At 43.9% G+C, this 20,448-nt stretch overlaps 1 protein-coding gene across 1 annotated transcript in view; it reads right to left on the bottom strand.

Annotated features, from left to right (window-relative positions):
* CCDC122 (coiled-coil domain containing 122) overlaps nt 1-20,199 on the bottom strand; it is a 313,032-nt gene extending 292,833 nt beyond the window's left edge. Inside the window, exons 1-2 of the mRNA XM_044072048.1 lie at nt 20,157-20,199; nt 19,671-19,786 (exon numbers count right to left, since the gene is read on the bottom strand). Coding sequence (XP_043927983.1) covers nt 19,671-19,786; nt 20,157-20,199 — 159 coding nt within the window. The remainder of the gene's footprint in view (nt 1-19,670; nt 19,787-20,156) is intronic.
* Nucleotides 20,200-20,448: the final 249 nt, after the last annotated feature.

Here is a 20,448-nt window from a genome sequence, read left to right as displayed (position 1 = left end):
ACCACTCGTACGGGGTAAGAAGGGCTTGTCCGCTAGGATGTTGGTCCTCCCCGGAATGTGCATTGCAATCAGAAAGCGGTTGGAGGAGATCGCCCATTCCCACACTCTCATGGCTTCGTGGCATAGAGGGTAAGTTCTGGTTCCCCCCTGTTTGTTGATGTACCAGACCACCGACATGTTGTCCGACTGAATTGCAATTGTTCCTGTGGGGAGGAGGCCCTGAAGTGCTTGCAACGCCAACAGCACCACTCTCATCTCCAGAACGTTGATATGCAGGGAGGTCTCTGTATTGTTCCACGTGCCTTGGACTGTCCTGCCTGAATAATGCCCCCCCTACCTGAGGCGGGAAGCGTCCGTGGTCACCGTGGCGAGAGGGGGAGAGGTGCAGAAGGGACGGCCCGTATGGAAGTTCGAGGCTTGGAGCCACCATAGTAGCACCCTCCTGCAAGCCTTGCTGATAGCAATGGGATGGTGGAGAGGAAGGGATAGACAGGACCACTGCACTAGCAGAGTCCATTGCAGTACCCGCATGTTCAAACGGGCGCATGGAAGGAGCGTAATCGCTGCTGCCATGGAGCCTAGTGCCCTCAGGACCAATTCCGCTGGTGAAGCCTCTGATTGGAGGATAGCCCGCACATGAAGTTGTAAGTTCCGGATTCTCTCGGAAGTTAGGAAGGCTCGCAAATCTCTGGTGTCTATTCTGGCACCTATGAATTCTATGACCTGCGTTGGAGCCAGTAGAGATTTGCCGACGTTGATAGTAATGCCTAACTGTGGGGCTAGACGGAGAAAGAAGTCTCTGGCTGAGCAAAGTAGATGCCTTGTTGGTGCGGTCAGTTGCCAGTCGTCCAGGTACGGAAAGACCTGTATTCCCTGGAGTCTCAGGTGGGCCACAATCACTGCTAATACCTTGGTGAACACCCTGGGGGCTGTGGTGAGGCCAAAGGGAAGGATCCTGAACTGGTAGTGACTGGCCCCCAGCCGGAAGCGAAGGAAACTCCTGGATCATTTGTCCATTAAAATGTGGTAGTACGCATCCTTGAGGTCTATGGAGCACATCCAATCGTTCTCCCTCAAAAGGGGGAGAATAGATTGAAGAGTGACCATCCGGAATTTTTCCTTGGTTACTGACAGGTTCAAGCGGGAAAGGTCTAGGATCGGTCTCACGTCCCCCGTCTTTTTTGGCACCAAAAAGAACCTGGAGTAGAACCCTAATCCAAGCTGGTCTTGGGGGACGGGCTGGATGGCTCTTTTTCTTAGCAGCTGCTGAATTTCTGCAGCTGCGGCCTCCCTCTGATCGGGTGGTACATCGGGGAGGTTCTTGGATTTGGGGACATGGAGTAGTGGTATTTTGTACCCTCTGGATATAATGCGAAGCACCCAGCGGTCTGTTGTGATGGACTCCCATGCCACTAGGTGTTCCGAGAAGCGCCCCCCCGACTGCCTCCAGAGTGGAGCAGCCGGGCAACCCCTCAGGGCTGCTGCGCGGGCCGCTCAGAGAAAGGTTCTCTGGACCCAAAGTTTCTCGGAGCCCCTCTGCCCCTGGGGCGGCGTCCTCCCTGTCCACCTCTGCCACGGTAGGACTGGTTGTCTGGAGTTGGTTGGGAATGTTGTGATTCTCGGAACCACATCTTCTTCTGACCCTTTTGGTTCCTCGAAAAGGACCGCTGGGGAGCAGAGAAGCGGACTCTGACGGCAGACAATGTCTTCCCGTCCTTCTCGCTCTGGACAAGTGTCTCGCGAACTGTTTTGCCAAATAGGGCAGAACCATCGAAAGGGGCATTAGCGAAGGATACTTTAAAGGGCTCCGCAAAATCGCAATGACGGAGCCAGGCCTGACGTCTCATGACTAGGCCTGCTCCGCTAGCCCTAGCGGCTCCCTCTGTGGCGTGGGACAATAGCCGCATAGAGGTGTTTGAAATTGATCTCAGAGTGGCCATTTGGGTGGAGTACAATTGTTTGTCATCCTCCGACATGGACTCGGGGGGGGATGCAGCATATTCTTTGATAAGATCCCGCTGTATCCTGATGACATGTGCCATATAGTTCAGAGACCTTACCGAGAAGGTCGCTGAACTAAAGACTCGCTTCCCTAAGTGGTCCATCAAACGGGACTCTTTGCTCGGTGGATGGACTGAGGGGCTCTCCTGAGCCAATTCCCTCTTCGTGGCTGCCGCCGTCAACATGGCATCTACGGGGGGCCCCTTACTCCAATGTGATCGGTCTGAGGGGGGGCTAAGAATTCTATCCGGGCGTTTCGGTATTGGCTCCACGGTGTCCGGATCCTTCCACGCCCTGGTGGTAATGAGGTCCACCAGGGGGTCGGCCGGAGGGGACACCCAAGAGGTAGACGGGCCTGCCTCGAATGCCTCCAGAAACACGGACTCATCAGAGGAAGACTTGGGGGCAGACCACCCACCTCTGATCCTCAGCATCTCCATGATGTCTCCAAAGGAGACATCCTCAGGGGGCGATCTTGAGGAGCCTTCCCCTTCCTCCAAGTCCGTGTCCTCGGTTAAGGACTCAGGGGAGTCCACGTGCCTCCTTTTGCACTTATGCTTACGGGGAACTTCCTCGGGGGGACTGTCCGAGGAGGCCTCGCCAGCAACATCTTGTTCCAATGGAACCATCTGTGACATCGAAGCAGGCTGTCCCTTTGGCCGGGTGATGGAAGCCTGGCCCAGCAGAGAGGGAGTGCAGGGAGGAGCCGATGCAAGGACCGGGGGTCCGGATGCTCTCAACAGAGCCCTCTCCACAACATCGAAGGCCGAGGGAGAGCCACTCTCTAATGGATCCGAAAGTCGGCTCCCACTCGGATCCGATGAAGGGATCGGAGCCGGTGCCGAGACCATCGGATCCGAGGGACCAGTGGGCTCCGACCTGGACGGAGCCGAAGGCACACTGAATCCCCCGGATCCAAAGCTCGGACCACGGCTCCGAGAGGTCGGATTCGACAGGCTCGAGGGCAGGGTCGGATCCGAAATACCAAGTACTGTCAGTGCCGACCCACCCCCGGCTCCAACGCTGCTCGGCTCCGAATGCTCCGAACCCGGATAGCGGGTCGGAGAAGGAGCAATAGGGTGGAAAAAAGGTGTCGAGCTGGGGAGGCAAGAGCACTCCCATCTGCAGCTGGGCCTGGATGAATCTTCGCATCATCCGGTCCAAGTCTGCATCGGATAAACTAAAAGTAGATCTCAAAGAGGCCACCGAGGCAGGCCTGGAATGCCGCCTCGATGACCTCGACGGAGATCGGGTCTCCTCCTCCTCGGGCCCTGGGGAGAAACAAGGGGATCGGAGCCGAGGAGGAGGAGACCTAGAAGCAGTGGAGGGAGAAGCCCGCTAAGCTGGCAGGGCCGAAACGGAGGTCTCGGCCTGCCGCTTGTGGTGCTTCTCCCTCCGTTTCTCCCTCCTGGCCTCCCTGTCCTCCAACACTTTAGCGGGAGTTTGAGTCCTGGACGGAGGCAGGGGGCAGGAGTGACAGCGACCACAGGCTGTGGTGGAGCCACGGGAGCAGCAGAGGTAGCGGAGGCCGAAGCCGAGTCCGGGGGTAAAAGTCCCGCAAGGACCAGCTTCGACCTCCGCTCTTTCAGTGCCCTGGGGTTGAACGCTGCACAGATGGTACAGCCTGAGGTAAGGTGTTCAACCCCAAGGCACCGAACGCACCGAGTGTGGCCATCAGCTGGGGAGAGCTTATGGCCACACTTGGTACATTTGGAAAATATGGCTTTTGGGGCCTCAGCCATTTTATTAAAGAAAAAAAAACAACTACACACACACAGGCCCCAAAAAGAAACACAACACACACTCACACACTAACGACCAGCGAAGGGAGGGGGAATAATTAAACAAAAAATAATAAGGGAGCCTAACACTTACACACTTTTTCTTATTTAATTTAACTAAAAAAGAAAAATTCTGACAGGAAAAGTACAGATAAATGCAGTAAAATTCCACTTAGCTGACGAGCTCAAGAGGATCCAGTCATCCACAAGCTCGGCAAACTAGATCTGAGGTCATGGAGGGTTAGCAGGGGATTATGGGTGAAGGGAGGAGCTAGGAGCTTGGATCCATTAGCTTGAAACAAGTTGCCGGCTCGGAACCGATATCGGATCCGTAACCCACAGGTTGCTGACAAATGAACATCCTACTTCAGATGTGGTATTAAAAACTAAAACTGGACATAGTAGAGTCACTCATCAGTAGCTGAAGCACAACTGGAACTAGCCTGATACCAAAAGACAACCTGACTACTTTCTTCTTCTTCTGGACAGGGGAAGGAAGAAATATGGAGACCGGTAACTGCTTCATAGGTTCAGCCAAGGAAGTACTGAAGACAGGAAGCAAAGCCTGAATGTGCCAGTGAAGTTATAAGACAGTTAAAAGCAGGTTCAGGTAAGAAAAAACATTGACAGTCTGTGCAAGCATAAAGTCCTGTCACAAAACATAAAGCCTGCACAATCTGTAGGACAAAAGTAAAAAAAAAAGTAGTTATGTTCTTACCATAACTTTCCATGTGTGTTGTCCCTCTTGCCTTCATTCTTCCATTGTTTGGGGTTGGAACCGATCCTTGGATCCGACTCAGCCGTTTACAAAAGTTCGAGGTCTCCAAGTAGCTTGTGGTTAACACCCTATTCCATTATGCTCTAAGGGAATTCCCCAGATCTTGTTTGCTGGTATACTAATATATACACATACATTTTACAAATTTACAAGCCCAGAAGAGGGTCAAAGAAAAAAAATTAGACACCAAATAAATCCTCTTGGTCTTCCAGGAGGCAAAGCTGGGGGAAGGAGTGTGTGATGTAAGAATGAAGGTGAGAGGGACAACACACATGGAACGTTATGGTAAGAATATAACTTCTTTATGTGATGTTGTCCTACCTTGCTTTCATTCTTCCACTGGTTGGGACAGCTTCCCTAGCACCATCTTTCATGGGTGGCTCAAGGAAGAATATTTTTCAGGACAGTGGATCCAAAGGAGGCCCTGTCCCTGGAAGCGAAATCAACTTTGTAATGAGTAATAAAGGTATGAGGTCTTGCCCATGTTGCTGCAGCACAAATGGTATTGACTGGAAGTCTAGCACGAAAGGCAGAAGAGGTAGATATAGCTCTGGTCGAATTACCTCTGACTTTGTAGGGAAGTTGTTTGTTCTGGGATTTGTAAGTGAATGTAATGCAATCTGATAACCATCTGGAAAGAGTGGTTTTAACAACTGGAGCACCTTTTTTGTGGTCTGAGAAGGAGACAAATAATTAGTCAGGCTCCTTTGTTCTGTGCAAACAGAAACATAATTGCCTATGAACATCCAGTTGGTGTAACATATACTCTGCCTTATTGCCATACTTAAGGAAAAAAACTGGTAAGTCTATGGATTGGTTCAAGTTTGATTCTGAACATACCTTTAGTAAAAAGGACGGATTTGTACATAGTGAGACTCTGTCCTTGTGGAATAGCATATATGGGGGGGTTGATAGACAGTGCTTGTAACTCCAACACCCTCCTAGCTGAAGTTATAGCTGCTAAGAAAATCGTCTTCCAGGTTAAGAACTTCAGGTTCAAAGGGAGGACTAATCATACGGGATAATACAAAACTGAGGTTCTATGGAGGTGGGGGGGGGGGTTAATGGGCAGTCTTAATAGGATGGTACCCCTCAAAAAGGCTTTGCAAAGTCTATGGGACATAACATTTGGTTCCGTTGCCCCTAAATGAAAATTAGTGATTGCTGCTAATTGAACTCGTACAGTAGCTGCAGCTGCTCCTTCATGAAATAGTCTTGCTAAAAATTGCAGTATAGAAGGTATAGGTGCAGAGAAATGGTCAATATAATTTTCCAAGGCCCAAGAGGAAAATCTTTTCCATTTGATGACATACAATTTTCTCACAGAAGCTTTATGAGAAGAACTCAGGATATGCTGTACTGAAGGTGAAAGGTCAGGTAGCCTGGCTATGTTTGGAAGCAGAGCATTCAGGCTGTCAACTTGAGGGTTTGAAGAGATGGATGGAGCATTCCTGACGGGTTGATCAGAAGATCTGGAACTCAGTCCATGCCCCAAGATTCTCACTACACCTTTCTAAACATACTGGAAAATATTAAGATACAACCAAACACCCTAATACTAGGTGATTTCAACTACCCTGCCATTAACTAGGAAAATTACTTGTGTACCAACACCTTTGCCCAACACTTCTTGGAATTCATAAATTCCAATGCCCTGGATCAACTAATCCATAGTCCCACTAGGGGCTCCAATATCCTAGACCTGGTCATTAGCAACATGGGAAATCGATGCTCCACACCTATGGTCACCCCCTCGTTGCTCAGGTCTGACCATAAGCTAATCACCCTTGACATCCACATCCCTTCCCTACCCCCCAATAAGGAAAGCTCTGCAAAAAACTTCTCCAAAGCCAACTTCATGCTACTCAAGTCAGAAGTGACAAACCTCCTGACACCCATGCAGGCGGGAACTGAAAGTTCGACTGCTGAATCCTACACTAAGGCACTGTATGAGCACATCCACTCATGCATGAATCGTGCCATCCCAAATAGAACCAAGACACTCTCCTCCAAAAAAAGGAAGCCAATCTGGTGGTCCCCTGCTATAAACAAACTTTACAAAAAAAGGAAGAAATTGTTGCAGAAAAGAGGAAAATCCCAGGATGCAAAAAACTACCTTACCAGCCGCAGTAAGAAGCTGAGATCCCTCATAAAATCCTCCAAAGCTAGTTACGAAAATAAAATTGCCAAAGATTCCAAAGACAACCACAAGGCATTCTATAGCTATGTCAAGAATCTAAATGGCAATGCTCAGATCTGCTCTGAGCTACAACAGAATGGCATTAAATATACTGATCCCAAGGATATTGCCAATATCCTGGCAGATCGATTCAGTGTCAACTTCACCCCCTCCCACCCCCTAAAGGGTCCATCTCAATACCGAAAGATTGCCAAATTCCAGTAATAACGGCCACACAGGTAAAAACTGCACTCTCCAAAGCTAAGAATAAAGTATCCATGGGACCAGACGACATCCCGGGCTGTGTACTACATAAACTACAAAATGAACTGGCACCTCACATAAGTGTCATGTTTAATCATAGCCTCACCTCAGACTTAGTGCCCACTGAGTGGTGCACAGCTACAGTTATCCCACTCCACAAGGGGGGATCCACCTTGGATCCTGGGAACTACCGCCCCATCAGTCTACCTCACTAAAAGAATCATAGGCCTAAAGCAGATGCCTTATGCTGACCATCTAAAAAAATTCCAGCTATACTCTGTCACATATCGTCTACTCAGAGGTGATCTCTGCTTAACATACAAAGCCATGTCAAACCCAGAGGTGTTGGACATGCTACACTTTAAGAAATCCCAATCCCTCAGAGCCACACACTCCAGGGATCTAAACCTTGTCATCACAATGAACAAAACATGCTGGAGGGATAGGTTCCTGACCCAGAGACTCCCCACACTCTCTAATAGACTGCCCATACATGCCAAGCAGAGTGCCTCTTTGGCCCTCTTCAAAAGGAACCTTGATGATTGGATGGGAGATAGGAAATTCACCCCGGGATCACGTCAGTCACCCTGCTAGACAGAGGTCCAGGGAAGTAAAAATTGTGGGAAGAAATAGCCAGGGAATTGTTATGGCTAGGCTTGTATAGGCCCTAGGGCCGATAGCCTAGTACCAACCTACGAACCTATAAAAATGTGTGCTTTTCGTATCTGTCCATCAAATGAGACTCTTTGTTCAGAGGATGGACAGAAGAGGACGTCTCTGACAATTCTTTCTTTGTGGCCACCACCATAGCATCTACCAAGACACTTTTTGTAAGGAATGTTTTATCCTCGGGGGATGTAATAAATTTATTTGGCCTCTGAGGGACAGGCTCCACTGAATCTGTAGTCTCCCATGTCTTTCAACAAACTAGATCTATAAGTTCGTCGAAAGGCGAAGACATCCAAATGGTGAAAAAAGCTGTCAGGTAGACAGACTCCTCTTTAGAAGGGTTGATGGGCTTCCAGCCACCTCTCTGCCTAAGGATTTCTAAGTTGTCTGCAAAGAAGATATCCTCAGAGGGTGACCGTGGGGACCCTTTTGGGTTATCGAGGTCTGTGTCAGATGTGACAGATTCCACTGGAGAGTCCAAATGGTTCCTCTTATAAAATCTCTTGCGAGGGACCTCTTCAGAAGAGTATTCTGAAGAGGTTTCGGAAGAGAGGGTTTGCCCAATGGGGCATGCTGAGGCCTTGGGTCTCCATGTCTGGGTGGATGCAGTTGTGCTGAGGCAGAGATCAGAGCCTTTGGGGAAGGAATGATAGGATCAAAGAGTGGAGATGCCTGTGGGGACAGCACTCTCCTCATCACCTCGAAGGCCCCCCGCCCATGATCAGAGGAAGCTCCTGGCTCCACACAACCAGAAGGTATCCCCGGCACCAAGGGGGTTGACTCTGAGGCCAATGTAGGAGTTGAGTTCACAAGCGTGAGGCCCCAAGAGGCAAGTTCGGATCTGAAAAATATCCAATCTGACTGTCCTCCCCGGACCCAACTGGAGAATGTCAGCTCCTCGACTCCTCAGATGGCAGATCAGAGCCTTTGGGGAAGAAATGATAGGATCTAAGAGTAGAGATGCCTGTGGGGACAGCACTCTCCTCATCACCTCGAAGGCCCCCCGCCCATGATCAGAGGAAGCTCCTGGCTCCGCACAACCAGAAGGTATCCCCGGCACCAAGGGGGTTGGCTCTGAGGCCAATGTAGGAGTTGAAGTCACAAGCGCGAGGCCCCAAGAGACAAGTTCAGATCCGAAAAATATCCAATCTGACTGTCCTCCCCGGACCCAACTGGAGAATGTCAGCTCCTCGACTCCTCAGATGGCACTGAGGAAGTCGGAGCAGTCGGGGCCGAAGATACTAGAGTAGGTCATGGCTCTGACAGTTCCACTACTATCAGCGACATGTATTCCGGCTCCGAGACCCCAAGTCGGGTCGAAGGAGGAATCGATGGTGAAAAGGCAGGTCTGGTCTGTTCTGAAGCCCTCTGGGTCAGTTCCAACACAAGTTTGGCTAGTGCCAGTGTCCTCAAGAGTCTCTGCACCATGCGATCCACATCATCGTCAGAAAGGCTCCTGGAGGATCAAGAGGAGGGGGCTGAAGATCTTAGAGTCTACAAAAAAGGTGACCTTAGTGTCGGAGAAACCGGCTCCAGCTTCGGGGACCAGCTCCAAACTTGGAACACCAACGGCTTCGATGTAGAAGGAGCCAAACTGGATGGATGGTCTTTCGGACCACACAGATTTTGGGTCTGTTGAAGATATTTTCGGCAATTTCTTTGATGGCTCCAACTGATCTGAAGATGATCTTTTTGAAGTTTTGTCGGATTTCTGAGATAGAGAAGAAGTTTTTTTTGTAGGACTCTGACCTGCTTTTAAGACCTCTGAAAAGGAAGTTTTCAGTAACCCCTTTAAGATCAACTTGTCTGACCTTCTTCTAAGTCCTCTGAAAAGGAAGTTTTCAGTAACCCCTTTAAGATAACTTGTTTCTTCTCTCAAGAAGAACCCTTGAACTAAATTAGTGGCAAATTGAACAGGATTTCGGAAAGTGTACTGACCCCAGGCAGTATACCCACACAGTATGGCCATCTGTGATTGACATTTTTTGAGTGTATTTCGGGCACTTTTTGAACCCCGGGAGTTTTGTATCTTTTGTTTGCTTATACATGGTACTAACAAGAAACAAAACCAACACCACAAACTACAGTAAACAGGAAAATGAAAGAAGGCCCACTAAGTTAAACGGGCTTAGCTGCTCTCTAACTGAAACGAGGTAGCTCAGAAGAAAAAAACACAAGTCTAGATAGGAAAAAAAACACACTAATATATTTGGTATATAAATATATAACAAGCTATGCACACACACAGACACACACACACACACACACACACACACACACACACACACACACACACACACACACACACACACACACAAACACACACACACTATTCAAACTGTCACTTCAGGAAAAAATAGTTCTAAATCGGAAACTGGTAACTTGACAGTAAGATATCAAAAAATTGCCAAGGAAAGGTTAAACTAGTAACACTCTGCCATAATATAGGTTTAGAAAACTACCCTGTAAACTAACTACTCACAGCAATCAAATAAGGCTAACTGCTCAACAAACAAGCATAATAAGACAAAATTTTAACACTCTATAAAGAAGTTAGGATAGGGGAAACAATACAGGGCTAAATATAATGACAGCCAGAATATTAACAACACACTCAAAAAGGTTGAAACACACTTTTTAGATAAGCTTAAACTAATCTACTAACCATCTAATTTCAAAAGGGAAGGGAAGTATATTTATATAAGTAAAGGATTATATGAAGAAAGAAAAATCACTTAGCCAGAGCTAGTTAAAGCACCCAATCTGTTTCAGAGGCAAACGTGATCTGGGGACTTCCCTTAGAGCTTCATGGGATAGGGTGTTAGCCAAGAGCTACTTGGAGACCTCGAGCTTTTGTAAACGGCCAAGTCGGAACCGAGGATTGGTTCCGAACCCAACCAGTGGAAGAATGAAGGCGAGATAAGATATCACATTAATACTTTTTTACATAGCTGTTCACACAAGCATTGACACAGAACACTTCCCTGACAGGAAATGACAGTCCAAAAATGTAAATAAGTTTCCTAGCAAAATACAATATATTTTCACAGTAAAAAAATTCCTCAGGAAAAAAATAAGTTTAGTGGATGTTTTTACCACACAGGTGACTTATCTATCCAGTGATGAAGTATTGTTAGTCAACTGACAGTTCCATGAGACACACTGAAGGAACCATCTTTGACGGCAAGAAATGTGCTGAGCTTTTTGTTCTCTGTTTCTTATATGGAGCACCTCTCAAGCTCATGACAGTTAGAGTGCAGGACGGGTACCCTTTAGCTTTAAAAAGCTGGCTTGTAGCAGTGAGGTAGGACCCATATAGCTAAGGCTACTGCAACAGTGATCTAATGTTGAACATCATCTGGCATATCTTCTATAGTGCTAACGGCACCCTGCAACAGCTTGCACTTAGGGCAGTCACCCCTTTCTCCCCATTGCTAAGGCTTCCTTCAAAGGTATACAGGGACAACCATGATGCAGCTGCACAAATGCTATCTAAGGTGGCATTCCTAGAGAAAAATGTGGACAATTCTGGTATAATGTGCTTTCAATGCAGCCTACAGCATTTTCTGTACTTATCATAATAGAAAACAATACAGTTGTAAAGCTAGATAAGCATCACTTACTGATTTTCTTATGTTCATGACCTTTAGCAAAGGCCAGGCACATGCACGCACACACACACACACACACACACACACACACACACACACACACACACACACACACACACACATGTGTATGGACCGAGTTCTGCCAACCTACTGTAGGATTTGTCTTAAAGGAAACTCTATAAAAACTAAGAAGATTTAAAAGAAAGACCTTGGGACCCTGATTTTGTTTTTAGAAGCGGTAACATATACAACATTAGAGCTTCTAGGATAAAATCTTCAGAAGCAGCCAGTTCAAATGGGCGACGAATATTTTTCTCCAACCTGAAATAAATCCCCCACAGGGGACAGGATCCCTGATGGGAGGAGAACCTAAGAAGGAAAGTAACTTTGAAAAACGCTTTACACACTTCAAAGTAGGTGAAGAATACATAGTTGTGGCCAGCAAGAAAGTTACAAAGGGCAATGAAATTAACTTATTAGAGAAATAATAAAGTTATTGTCAAACATTTCTGAAAAATATGTCAAAACATGTGGTAATGGGGCCAAAACTAGATTTAAATTCTGTTGTGCATCGCACATGTAAAATTGTTTTAACTCCCCTTGTAAATTTTAGGGAACTAATGGCCTCTTTCAAGATGAAGAGATAAAACTACCTGCCAGAAAAAGAGTTAAGATCAGGTTATCCATGGAAATGGAGTAATCTTCATATCATCTTGCATGCATGGACCTCTGGAAGGGTTTTGGTAGACAGTTGTGTTAGGAGTTTCTGGTGTAAGACAGTCAAAGAAGAATGTCTAGGGGAAAGTTTACAACACAAAAAATCAAATCTGAATGTGTCTAAATGATGCCAACAACATGACCTTTGCTTTGGAAAATTTTACTTTCTGAATGAACCTCACCAACAGAAAAATAGGGCAACAAAAAGAAGACCCCAGGAACAAGTTCTCACAAGGGCATCCTCAGCTCTGCTACTAGGTGGCAGAATCAGGGTAAACACTTGCAATACTTGATACTGGTCAACATAGAAAGGGGGTATGTGTCTCCTAAATCTTAGGCAGAAATGTAATGAGTATTCAAATTAGCTTTCAAGAACAATTGCTTATTTTCAACAGTTTATATCCAAAAGGAAGCCACTTGCTTGTCCTTAGCTCAGTTTAAGAAATCTCTAAAACACACCTCCAAGCTAACTGGATCTGCAACTGTAACTCCCTCTATTCTAACTCCATCTCTTTCTTGCTCACCCAGAGTAAACTCTCCTACCTTATTGTCAGACAGTGGATGCCTCTTTATCTTGTAAATCTCATTCCTCATACCTCTCTCTTCCTCAACAATTACTGACTCTTCTAAGCTTAGACACTTGTTGTATACTTTATACTATTATAATAATATACCACACTGAATGTTATTCTATTGCACAGTTTAAGGTGCTTCATATTTGTACCTGTATAATGCACCATTTTTCAATCCTGCTCTTAGCTGATGTACAGTTTAAGGCTTTTATCATCCTAGTTTTATTTGATGTAATTTGTATAGTGTTATTTTTCTGTCATCCTAGTTTTATTTGATGTAAGTTGTATGGAGTTATTCTTCTGTACCTGTGAAATTGCACTTTATTAACGCATGTTATATGTGGAGCTTTTCTCCTCAGGCCTCCAATGAAAAAGGACTTGTGTCCAGTCGGACTTTCCCGGTAACCAAATGTAAACTCAATAAAAAACGCTGTACTCCTAAGTGTCATGAGACGCCAAACCTGGTCTAAAAAGAACTCCAAGCGAGTATAAAAACTGAATTTAATTTACAAAAATAATAAGTTGTACAGCACAACGAAAGAGTTAAGCGCTTTCACTCGCAAAATACGAGCTTCATCAGAACCAAATGTAAAATAAATTAAATAAATAATACAGCTCGCTACTCTTTTTACTGATTCCCTCCCACAGATGGGCACTGAGTCCATCAACAGCCAAGAATATTTTTTTAGAGATGAGAGATGTCAGGTTTACCAAACAACAGCCATGCTCTCTGACTGGACAGAGCTATGACTTTGAGGAAGAATGTACTTGACAATATGGAGATGAAGAACTACTGCTCTCACTTTCAGTACAACGATTTGCAGACAAGAATCATGGTTAGATATAGTCCTTAGACCATCTGTCTCATGCAAGCCCCCTCTTATCCAAGCTGGAAGTCTCTCTTGTTACACTAATCATGGAAGTCTCTGGAATAAAAGCTTTCCCTATTTGCATGTGGATTTGAACAGACTGCCCCGTTAAAACATACTTGCAGATTGTTAACAACTTTATCTTTACATCAAAAGGATCATTCTCCAAGACCAGTGAAATTTGACAGTTCACTGGAGGACTCTCATGTGATACCTGGCATAAGGCACCATCACAATGACTGATGTTGTCAGTTTCAGGGCCAGGAGACACATAATGGCTATGGGAAGAAAGATGAATCTTTTCATCTTAGTCATGAGTGAGGCACTTGTTGAATTCAATCCAGCCATGCTAAACCTCCAAGCCTTGAGCTCCTTTAAAATCTTTCCTTTTTCCCTTCTATTATCCACTTACTTGCTACATTCCTCAGACTGAGTTTGCTGCATAATAGTAGAGAACAAAGCATCTGAAAGATTTTAGGAAAGATGGGCAGAAGAGTTTCCAAACACTCAGCCAGGTCCTCTGAAAAATGACAATTCGGAAGGGGGATAGAGGGTGCAATGTCATTATCATATAGGCTAGGATGACATGATCCAGTGTTATTGTAACTACATAACTTCAGCATCCTATTCATCCTGTCCCTAATGGATCAGAATCCCAAGCTACCTCTTACCCTGGGTGGCATTATGATAGGATACATTTTGAATTTGTGCCCCAAAGGAAGCCCTGGATCTGGACAAGATGTCAAACTTATATTTGGTAAAGGTATGCAAGGTAGAAAAGGTTGCTGCAGATTTCATCCACAGTAGAGTTTCTAAAAAGGCAACTGACCTGGTAGAGTGAGTTTTTGTTGTGACAGGCAGAGATTTGTTCTGTGAAGCATAATATTGGTAATGCAGTAAGAAAATGATCTAGCCAAGGTAACTTTAGATGTTTACTGTTCCAGGCTATTAGGGTCAAAGGAGATAAACAACTGACTGTCCTTTTGGAATATTTTTGTCTTATGAAGATGGAATTTTAATTGCCTTTGACCATCCGGGATGTGAAGAATGTACTCTTCATGGTTAGTATGATTTATGAAAAAAAACTGACAAATGAATAGGTTGATTACTCACAGATGTAATCTTGGGAAGAAAGGAGGGATTGATACACAGGGACACACTTTTCTTATGGAAAATTAAATAAGGAGGAGTTGAAGACAAAGCCTGAAGCTTTGAGACTCTTTTGGCAGAAGTGACTGCCACCAAGAACAGAGTCTTCAAGGACAGAAACTTTAGTTGTGCTGTGATGCTGGCTTAAATCTGGACATTGTTAAGGCTTCTAACACAAAGTCGAGGCTCTAGGGTGGAACTGAGTCTTTAACAGGAAAGTGTAAAAGAAAAGCTCATTTTAGAAAAGCTATAGACAGTTTTTGGTAAGCCATGGAAAGGGAATCAGTGCCATTATGGAAACTGGATGTAGAAGCCAACTGAACCTTGTCTAGGGAATAACTGGTCCCTTTATCAATCATTTCTGAAAGAAAATTAAGGATTCCAGGAACTTAAGCTGAGAAGGGATCAATGCCCTGCAGTGAAGCTTAGGAAGACAAACATTTCTATTTACTTTTGTAGACTTTTCAAGCTGATTCTTTCTGAGATGTGGTGAGAATGTGAACCACACTCTTGGGCAAAGAATTGTCTCTGGCCATCACGAGAACTGAAGAAACCATGTAGTCAATTTTAGGCTGAGAAAATCTAGGTGAGGCTGTCTGGACAGATATGAAATGAAATCTTGGTGGCGATCTAGAAGATGCCATATGTTCCTCATGCTTTCAAAAGAAGCAAGCTTAAATTTTAACATATGAACTTGACAGCTGAAATCTCTAAAATAAGTGTAGGAGAAGAATACACTTTTTTCCCAAATCTAACAAACAGATAGGTATTAGATTAATATTAACTTGATGCTTGGCAGTAGTTGGTTTTAGCAAATAAATCACTGCTGGGTCTGATATGGGGTTAGACTATAAAAACTTGTAAGACTGGGAAACTTTATATAATCTGTCGGCTTTCCTGAGGCAGCCCATATGCTATCAGGCAAGATACAGACTGTAATAAATACATCTTCCAATGCTGGAAGAACATGTGAAACTGACAATGGTTAAGAAAAGCCCAATAGCAGTAAATCATAATATTTCTGAAGAGGCAGTGGAATGCCATTTTTTTTGCACTGAAACAAATGATTCATTATAGAAATAGTTTCAGAAAAAGAGACTTCTTAAAAAAGGGCTGTTAGAAGCCATACATTCCTCAGTGTCAGAATTAGAAACTTGAGGAGAAAAAACAGACGTCGCCCCTTTGCAGTCGTTTTGTGGTTCAAAATTTCGAACCTTCTTAGAAAATGGAGAATCCCATTTTCTTTTACCAGCAACAGCAGAACTGGAAATGTCAAGAGCCTGAATTAAACAATGAGCTAAACCCAATAAATCATTCCTGTCCAAAGTAAATGAAACAGGCTATGACATACGTCTAATGACAGGAAATTCTGAAAAAGCAGACCTAATTCTGATAGATGAAACTTCACTAGGGACAGGCATCCCAGTATGGCAAGGCAAAGAGGTATTTCCTGCTCCCTCTTCCAAGATTCCAAGATGAGGAGTAGTTCTCCATTGCCCATCAAGGGCACTCCAACAGCCACAAAGGAAGTGTCTTACCCATGGTCCATGATGGCTGTAGGGATTACACCAGACAGAGCCAAGAAAAAAGAGGAATGGTCTGTGGAACCAGAAATGTTCTCAGCAGAGTCACCCATCTGTGGCTTACGCACGTTACTTGTCTGCTGTATTGGCAAAAGGTGCTTGCTATTTTTTTTTCTTTTCATGATTGCAAGAAGGAAGAACGATGGAACTGGTAGGTTGCTTGATGGTAAAGTCGAAAAAGATGACTGATCCCAGTGCCCAGCAGCAGTAGTCAGTAAAACAGGTAAGCAGTAAAAAGTCACTTTTTCCACCAAAACAGACAATGAAAAGCACTTCAAACACTTACTCCAGACCTAAAAAGTAAAGTAAAATAACACACTTTTTACCAAGAAAAAAGTAGTTTTAAATCAGTTTTAACAATTTTTTCCACAAAAGTAAAAAGTAACTCTCCTGTTTAAAGTTACTAAATGTCACATGACAGCATATAAAAACACTTTTTCGCAGCTTAAAATAATTTCACAGAAAAAGTTCACTTTCTGTCATAAAATTCAAAAGAGGGAGCTTTTCCCCTAAAGGGAACTTTTCTGCCTAGCAATGAAAACTGTTAGCTGGCTATCAATTCTTGAAAGTCCACAAGACGAGCACTCTTGATCAGCAGGAAAGCTCTGAAGGGTTTAGTTCCCAAACTACTTTTTTTCTTTAGCTCATCTTCAGCTGAGTGATGGTTTGGGTACAAAGGAGATGCCCTTGGAAGTTTGGAACCTGACCATCTGATATAAACCATATAGCTAAGGCTACTGCAGCAGTGATCAAATAATGAACGTCCACTCTTGCCTTGTACAGAAGGAAGTCACCCCCCCCCATACTTTCTGGAGAATCCTACTGGATTTTTAGAAGAAACATGGATATCAGTGGAAAAGGTGGAAAAGCATACAGGAGCATTCCATCTATGAGAATGAGAAGGCATCTGTCTTCCAGACCTGTTTGCAAGGAGTCCTGGAGTAGAATTTCTTTAGTTGTCAGTTCTAAATGGAGGCAAACAGATCTAGTTGAGGAGTTCCCCAAAGTTGGATCAGTTCTCAGAAGACCTCATGATGAAGTTTCCACTTATGGAAGGTCTTTCATGGTCTTGCTGAGCATGTTTGCTTTGACAAGATGTATGAAACCTGAAGGGTAAAACTGATCTGAATTTCTACCTTCCAGACTATCATACCAAGTCTGCATAGAGGGTAAGATCTGGTACTCCACTGTCTGTTTAGGTATTAGGTCACTGTGGTATTGTCTGTGCATGCTAGCAGAGGTTCAGGAGAGCAAAGATGATTTAAGGCCTTTAAAGCACTGATCACTCCCAACATCTTTCTGTCATTCATGTGTTTCTGTAACATCTCTCTGTCATTCATGTGTTTCTCTGTGTCTACAGGATTCCACTCAGCTTTCACTTTTATCCCTTTTGCAACCGCTCCATACACAGGTCTAAAGCATCTGTGGTAACTGATTGGGGAGGGGCAGAGAGAATGGGTGGGAAACCAAACTATGGTTTACCTATCATCTACTCTTCCTGTTTGCAAATCCCAGAACAGTGATCTGAATCGACAAAGGGTGCATATATTGAGGCGAGATTGATCTGAAGTACCACTGTATATTTATTGTTTGGTCTGGCCATGGAAAGCATTAAGAATCACTGATCCCATGTACCCTAGAATCCTGAGAAATTCCCTTGCAGATGTCTGACTTTGACTGAAGAAACTCAGAAAGAATTGTTAAACCTGTCTACTTTTTATGTAGCAAGAAAGTCTCTTTCCAGAGACGAGTCTAACAAAACTCCCATAAAAATCATTCTGAGAGGGGATGAGAGAAGATTTCTGAAAGTTGTTTTGAAAACCCAGACTGAGTAGAAGTTTCAGAACAGATGCACAGACTGCTGACAGCTGAAAAAAAAAAAAAAAAAAAACAGTTTGCAAATATAAGACAATTGTCCAAGTATGGAAAAAATGTGAATACTTTGATGTCTGCAGTGACCAAAGACTGGAGTTAGGCATTTTGTGAATAACCTTGATGTTGTAGACAGTCCAAAGAGTAAAACAGAGAACTGATAAAATTATCAAGGCACAACAACTTTTAGAATAACTCTTAGGAAACTCCTGTAGTGTTGTGATGATAGGCATCCTTCACATCCGGCTCTACAATGAAAACAAGAGGAGGGGGATCAGCGGTACAAGAAGAGACTGAAGAGATAACATGAACTTTGGAATCTTGACAAACAGGCCTCCGGGATTCTTTTGGCTTGGGAACTAGGAAAATCCTCAAATAGAAGCCTTTGCCTAGAAGATCAGGAGGGAGGGGACACAGTTTATATAACTCCCTGAGATAGCATGTGGATGATGGGAGGAAATAGAGAGGTCTGGTTTCCTGAACAAGAGGGAGTCTCCTGGAAAGCTGGAAGGGATTCTCATTGTCAAGTGTAGCCCTGCTGGATTATTCTCAGAACCCAGTTGTCTAAAACCATCTGATGCCAAAATGGAGGGATATTAGAATGTTGCCAGGGTGGGAGGGGGACAGAACCTGGACAGGCAGATAGTCATGTTAACTAGGAGGGTTGATTTTGTCTTTTAGGGTCTTTTTTTAATCTCCTTACCATTGCTTTTTAAAAGCTTACTTTTTAGCTCCTTGATGTCTATGTTTCCTAATGGTAAAGAAGCTGAGGAGGAGTAAAAATTAGTATTTGCTCTGAAGAAGGATAAGTGAAAAATTTATGTCACTCCTTTAATCAATTTTCCCCTTTCATCGCACATTTTAAGCACCTCAGCTACTGAAGGGCCAAAGAAAATATATTTTTTCTAACAGATAATTTAAAATTTCAGATTTAACATCCTTAGGATGGTTTTCAGAATGGAGCAAAGAAAGTCTCCTCAAGACTGAACCAGAAGTAGCTCTGGAGGAAGACTCAGGAGCATCATGCACACACTTTAAATATGTTCAGTACCTTGCCTTGGGAAAGCTGTCACCAAAGTAGTTAATTTATTAATACCTCAGAAAAAAAGATTAAAAATTAACTTCTGCATATTCTCAAAAAAAATAACAATAAAACTTTAACATATGAGCTTGTCAGTTCAATATCCTGAAAGCTTAAGCATTGGAAGAATACATTTTGTCCCCACCTTTTCCACAGCTTTCCTCTCCATGTCAGAGGGAATAGGATTTGCAGCAGAAATCTGTTTAGGAGCTGCAGATTTGGAAAGACTAATAACTGACGGGTCTTCTTTTGCATTAGAAAACAGGTACTTTGTCTGCGTTATTTTGCATAACTTGACCTCTTGGAAACTGAAGGTTGACTGTTGGGTAAAATAACAGCAGTGATAAAAAAAAATACTTCTCTAAACCCGGCAACACAGGAGAGAAGTGGCTGCAGGTTTTAGCATCTGCAAGTATAACAAATCATAACACATTTTCTGTGCCACAAGAATTTTTTTCTGATCCCACTTAAAGATCTCTTTCAATTTAGATAATGTGTCAGAAAAAGTTATCTCCACAGAAGGGAAATCTAATGAGATACTTGCCTCAGAATCAGAGTCTTCAGAATGAGAAGAAATTCCTGACTCACAATTCCTCTGTAATGTTTGCTGTTCTGACTGAACACCCATGTCAGAAACAGAAGGAACCTTTTTTTTAATTTCTGTAAATATTAAATAATTCTCATACAAGTTGTATGTACTTTTAACATGTTGTCATATTATATCTAATTTGGTATAATTATTTAACTGTAAATGTTTAGGTATTATTTTTGAAGCTTATAAAATTATTGTTCTTAAAATGTTTTTGTAATACTTTGGAGCTTTTCTCCTATGCCTCCTCTAAAAATTGGCACCTACCCAGGCGGATGTTCCTGATAATCACATTTCAATAAGTAACTAAATAATATGTTTTCCTTTTGGCACCTAAGGAATCCAAAGAGTAGGAAAAAGCAGAAGCAAGTTCTTTTGCAAATCCCAGTAAATCAAACCTGTCCATGGAAATAGTAACAGGAGTGTGGGAAGTTTTCTTACCAAGCACACTTTTCTTGATCACTGACTGACCCTGATCAGACATACTAACTCTGGTTTCAATGACCTCACTCCTGTCATATGAAGATCTTTCACCAGCCCCTTCCCATGACCCCAGTAAAAGTGGCTTTCCCTTTCCCAACAAGGGCATCAAAACAGCTGCAGAGGACGTGGTTATCCCTAGGTCTTTGGTGGCTGAAAGTGCTACACCAGGAGGGTTGGGAGAAAAAGATGAGCATTCTGAGAAACAATTGGCCACCAGTGGATGAGCCAAATCTGGAGTAGGCCAGAAACC

Source organism: Protopterus annectens, chromosome 5.part0 (assembly GCF_019279795.1).
Source record: "Protopterus annectens isolate FY-2018-M chromosome 5.part0, PAN1.0, whole genome shotgun sequence".
In the NCBI taxonomy this organism is placed as follows: domain Eukaryota; kingdom Metazoa; phylum Chordata; order Ceratodontiformes; family Protopteridae; genus Protopterus; species Protopterus annectens.
The sequence above is the reverse complement of the archived record's forward strand: the minus strand, read 5'-3'. Positions and strand labels throughout refer to the sequence as shown.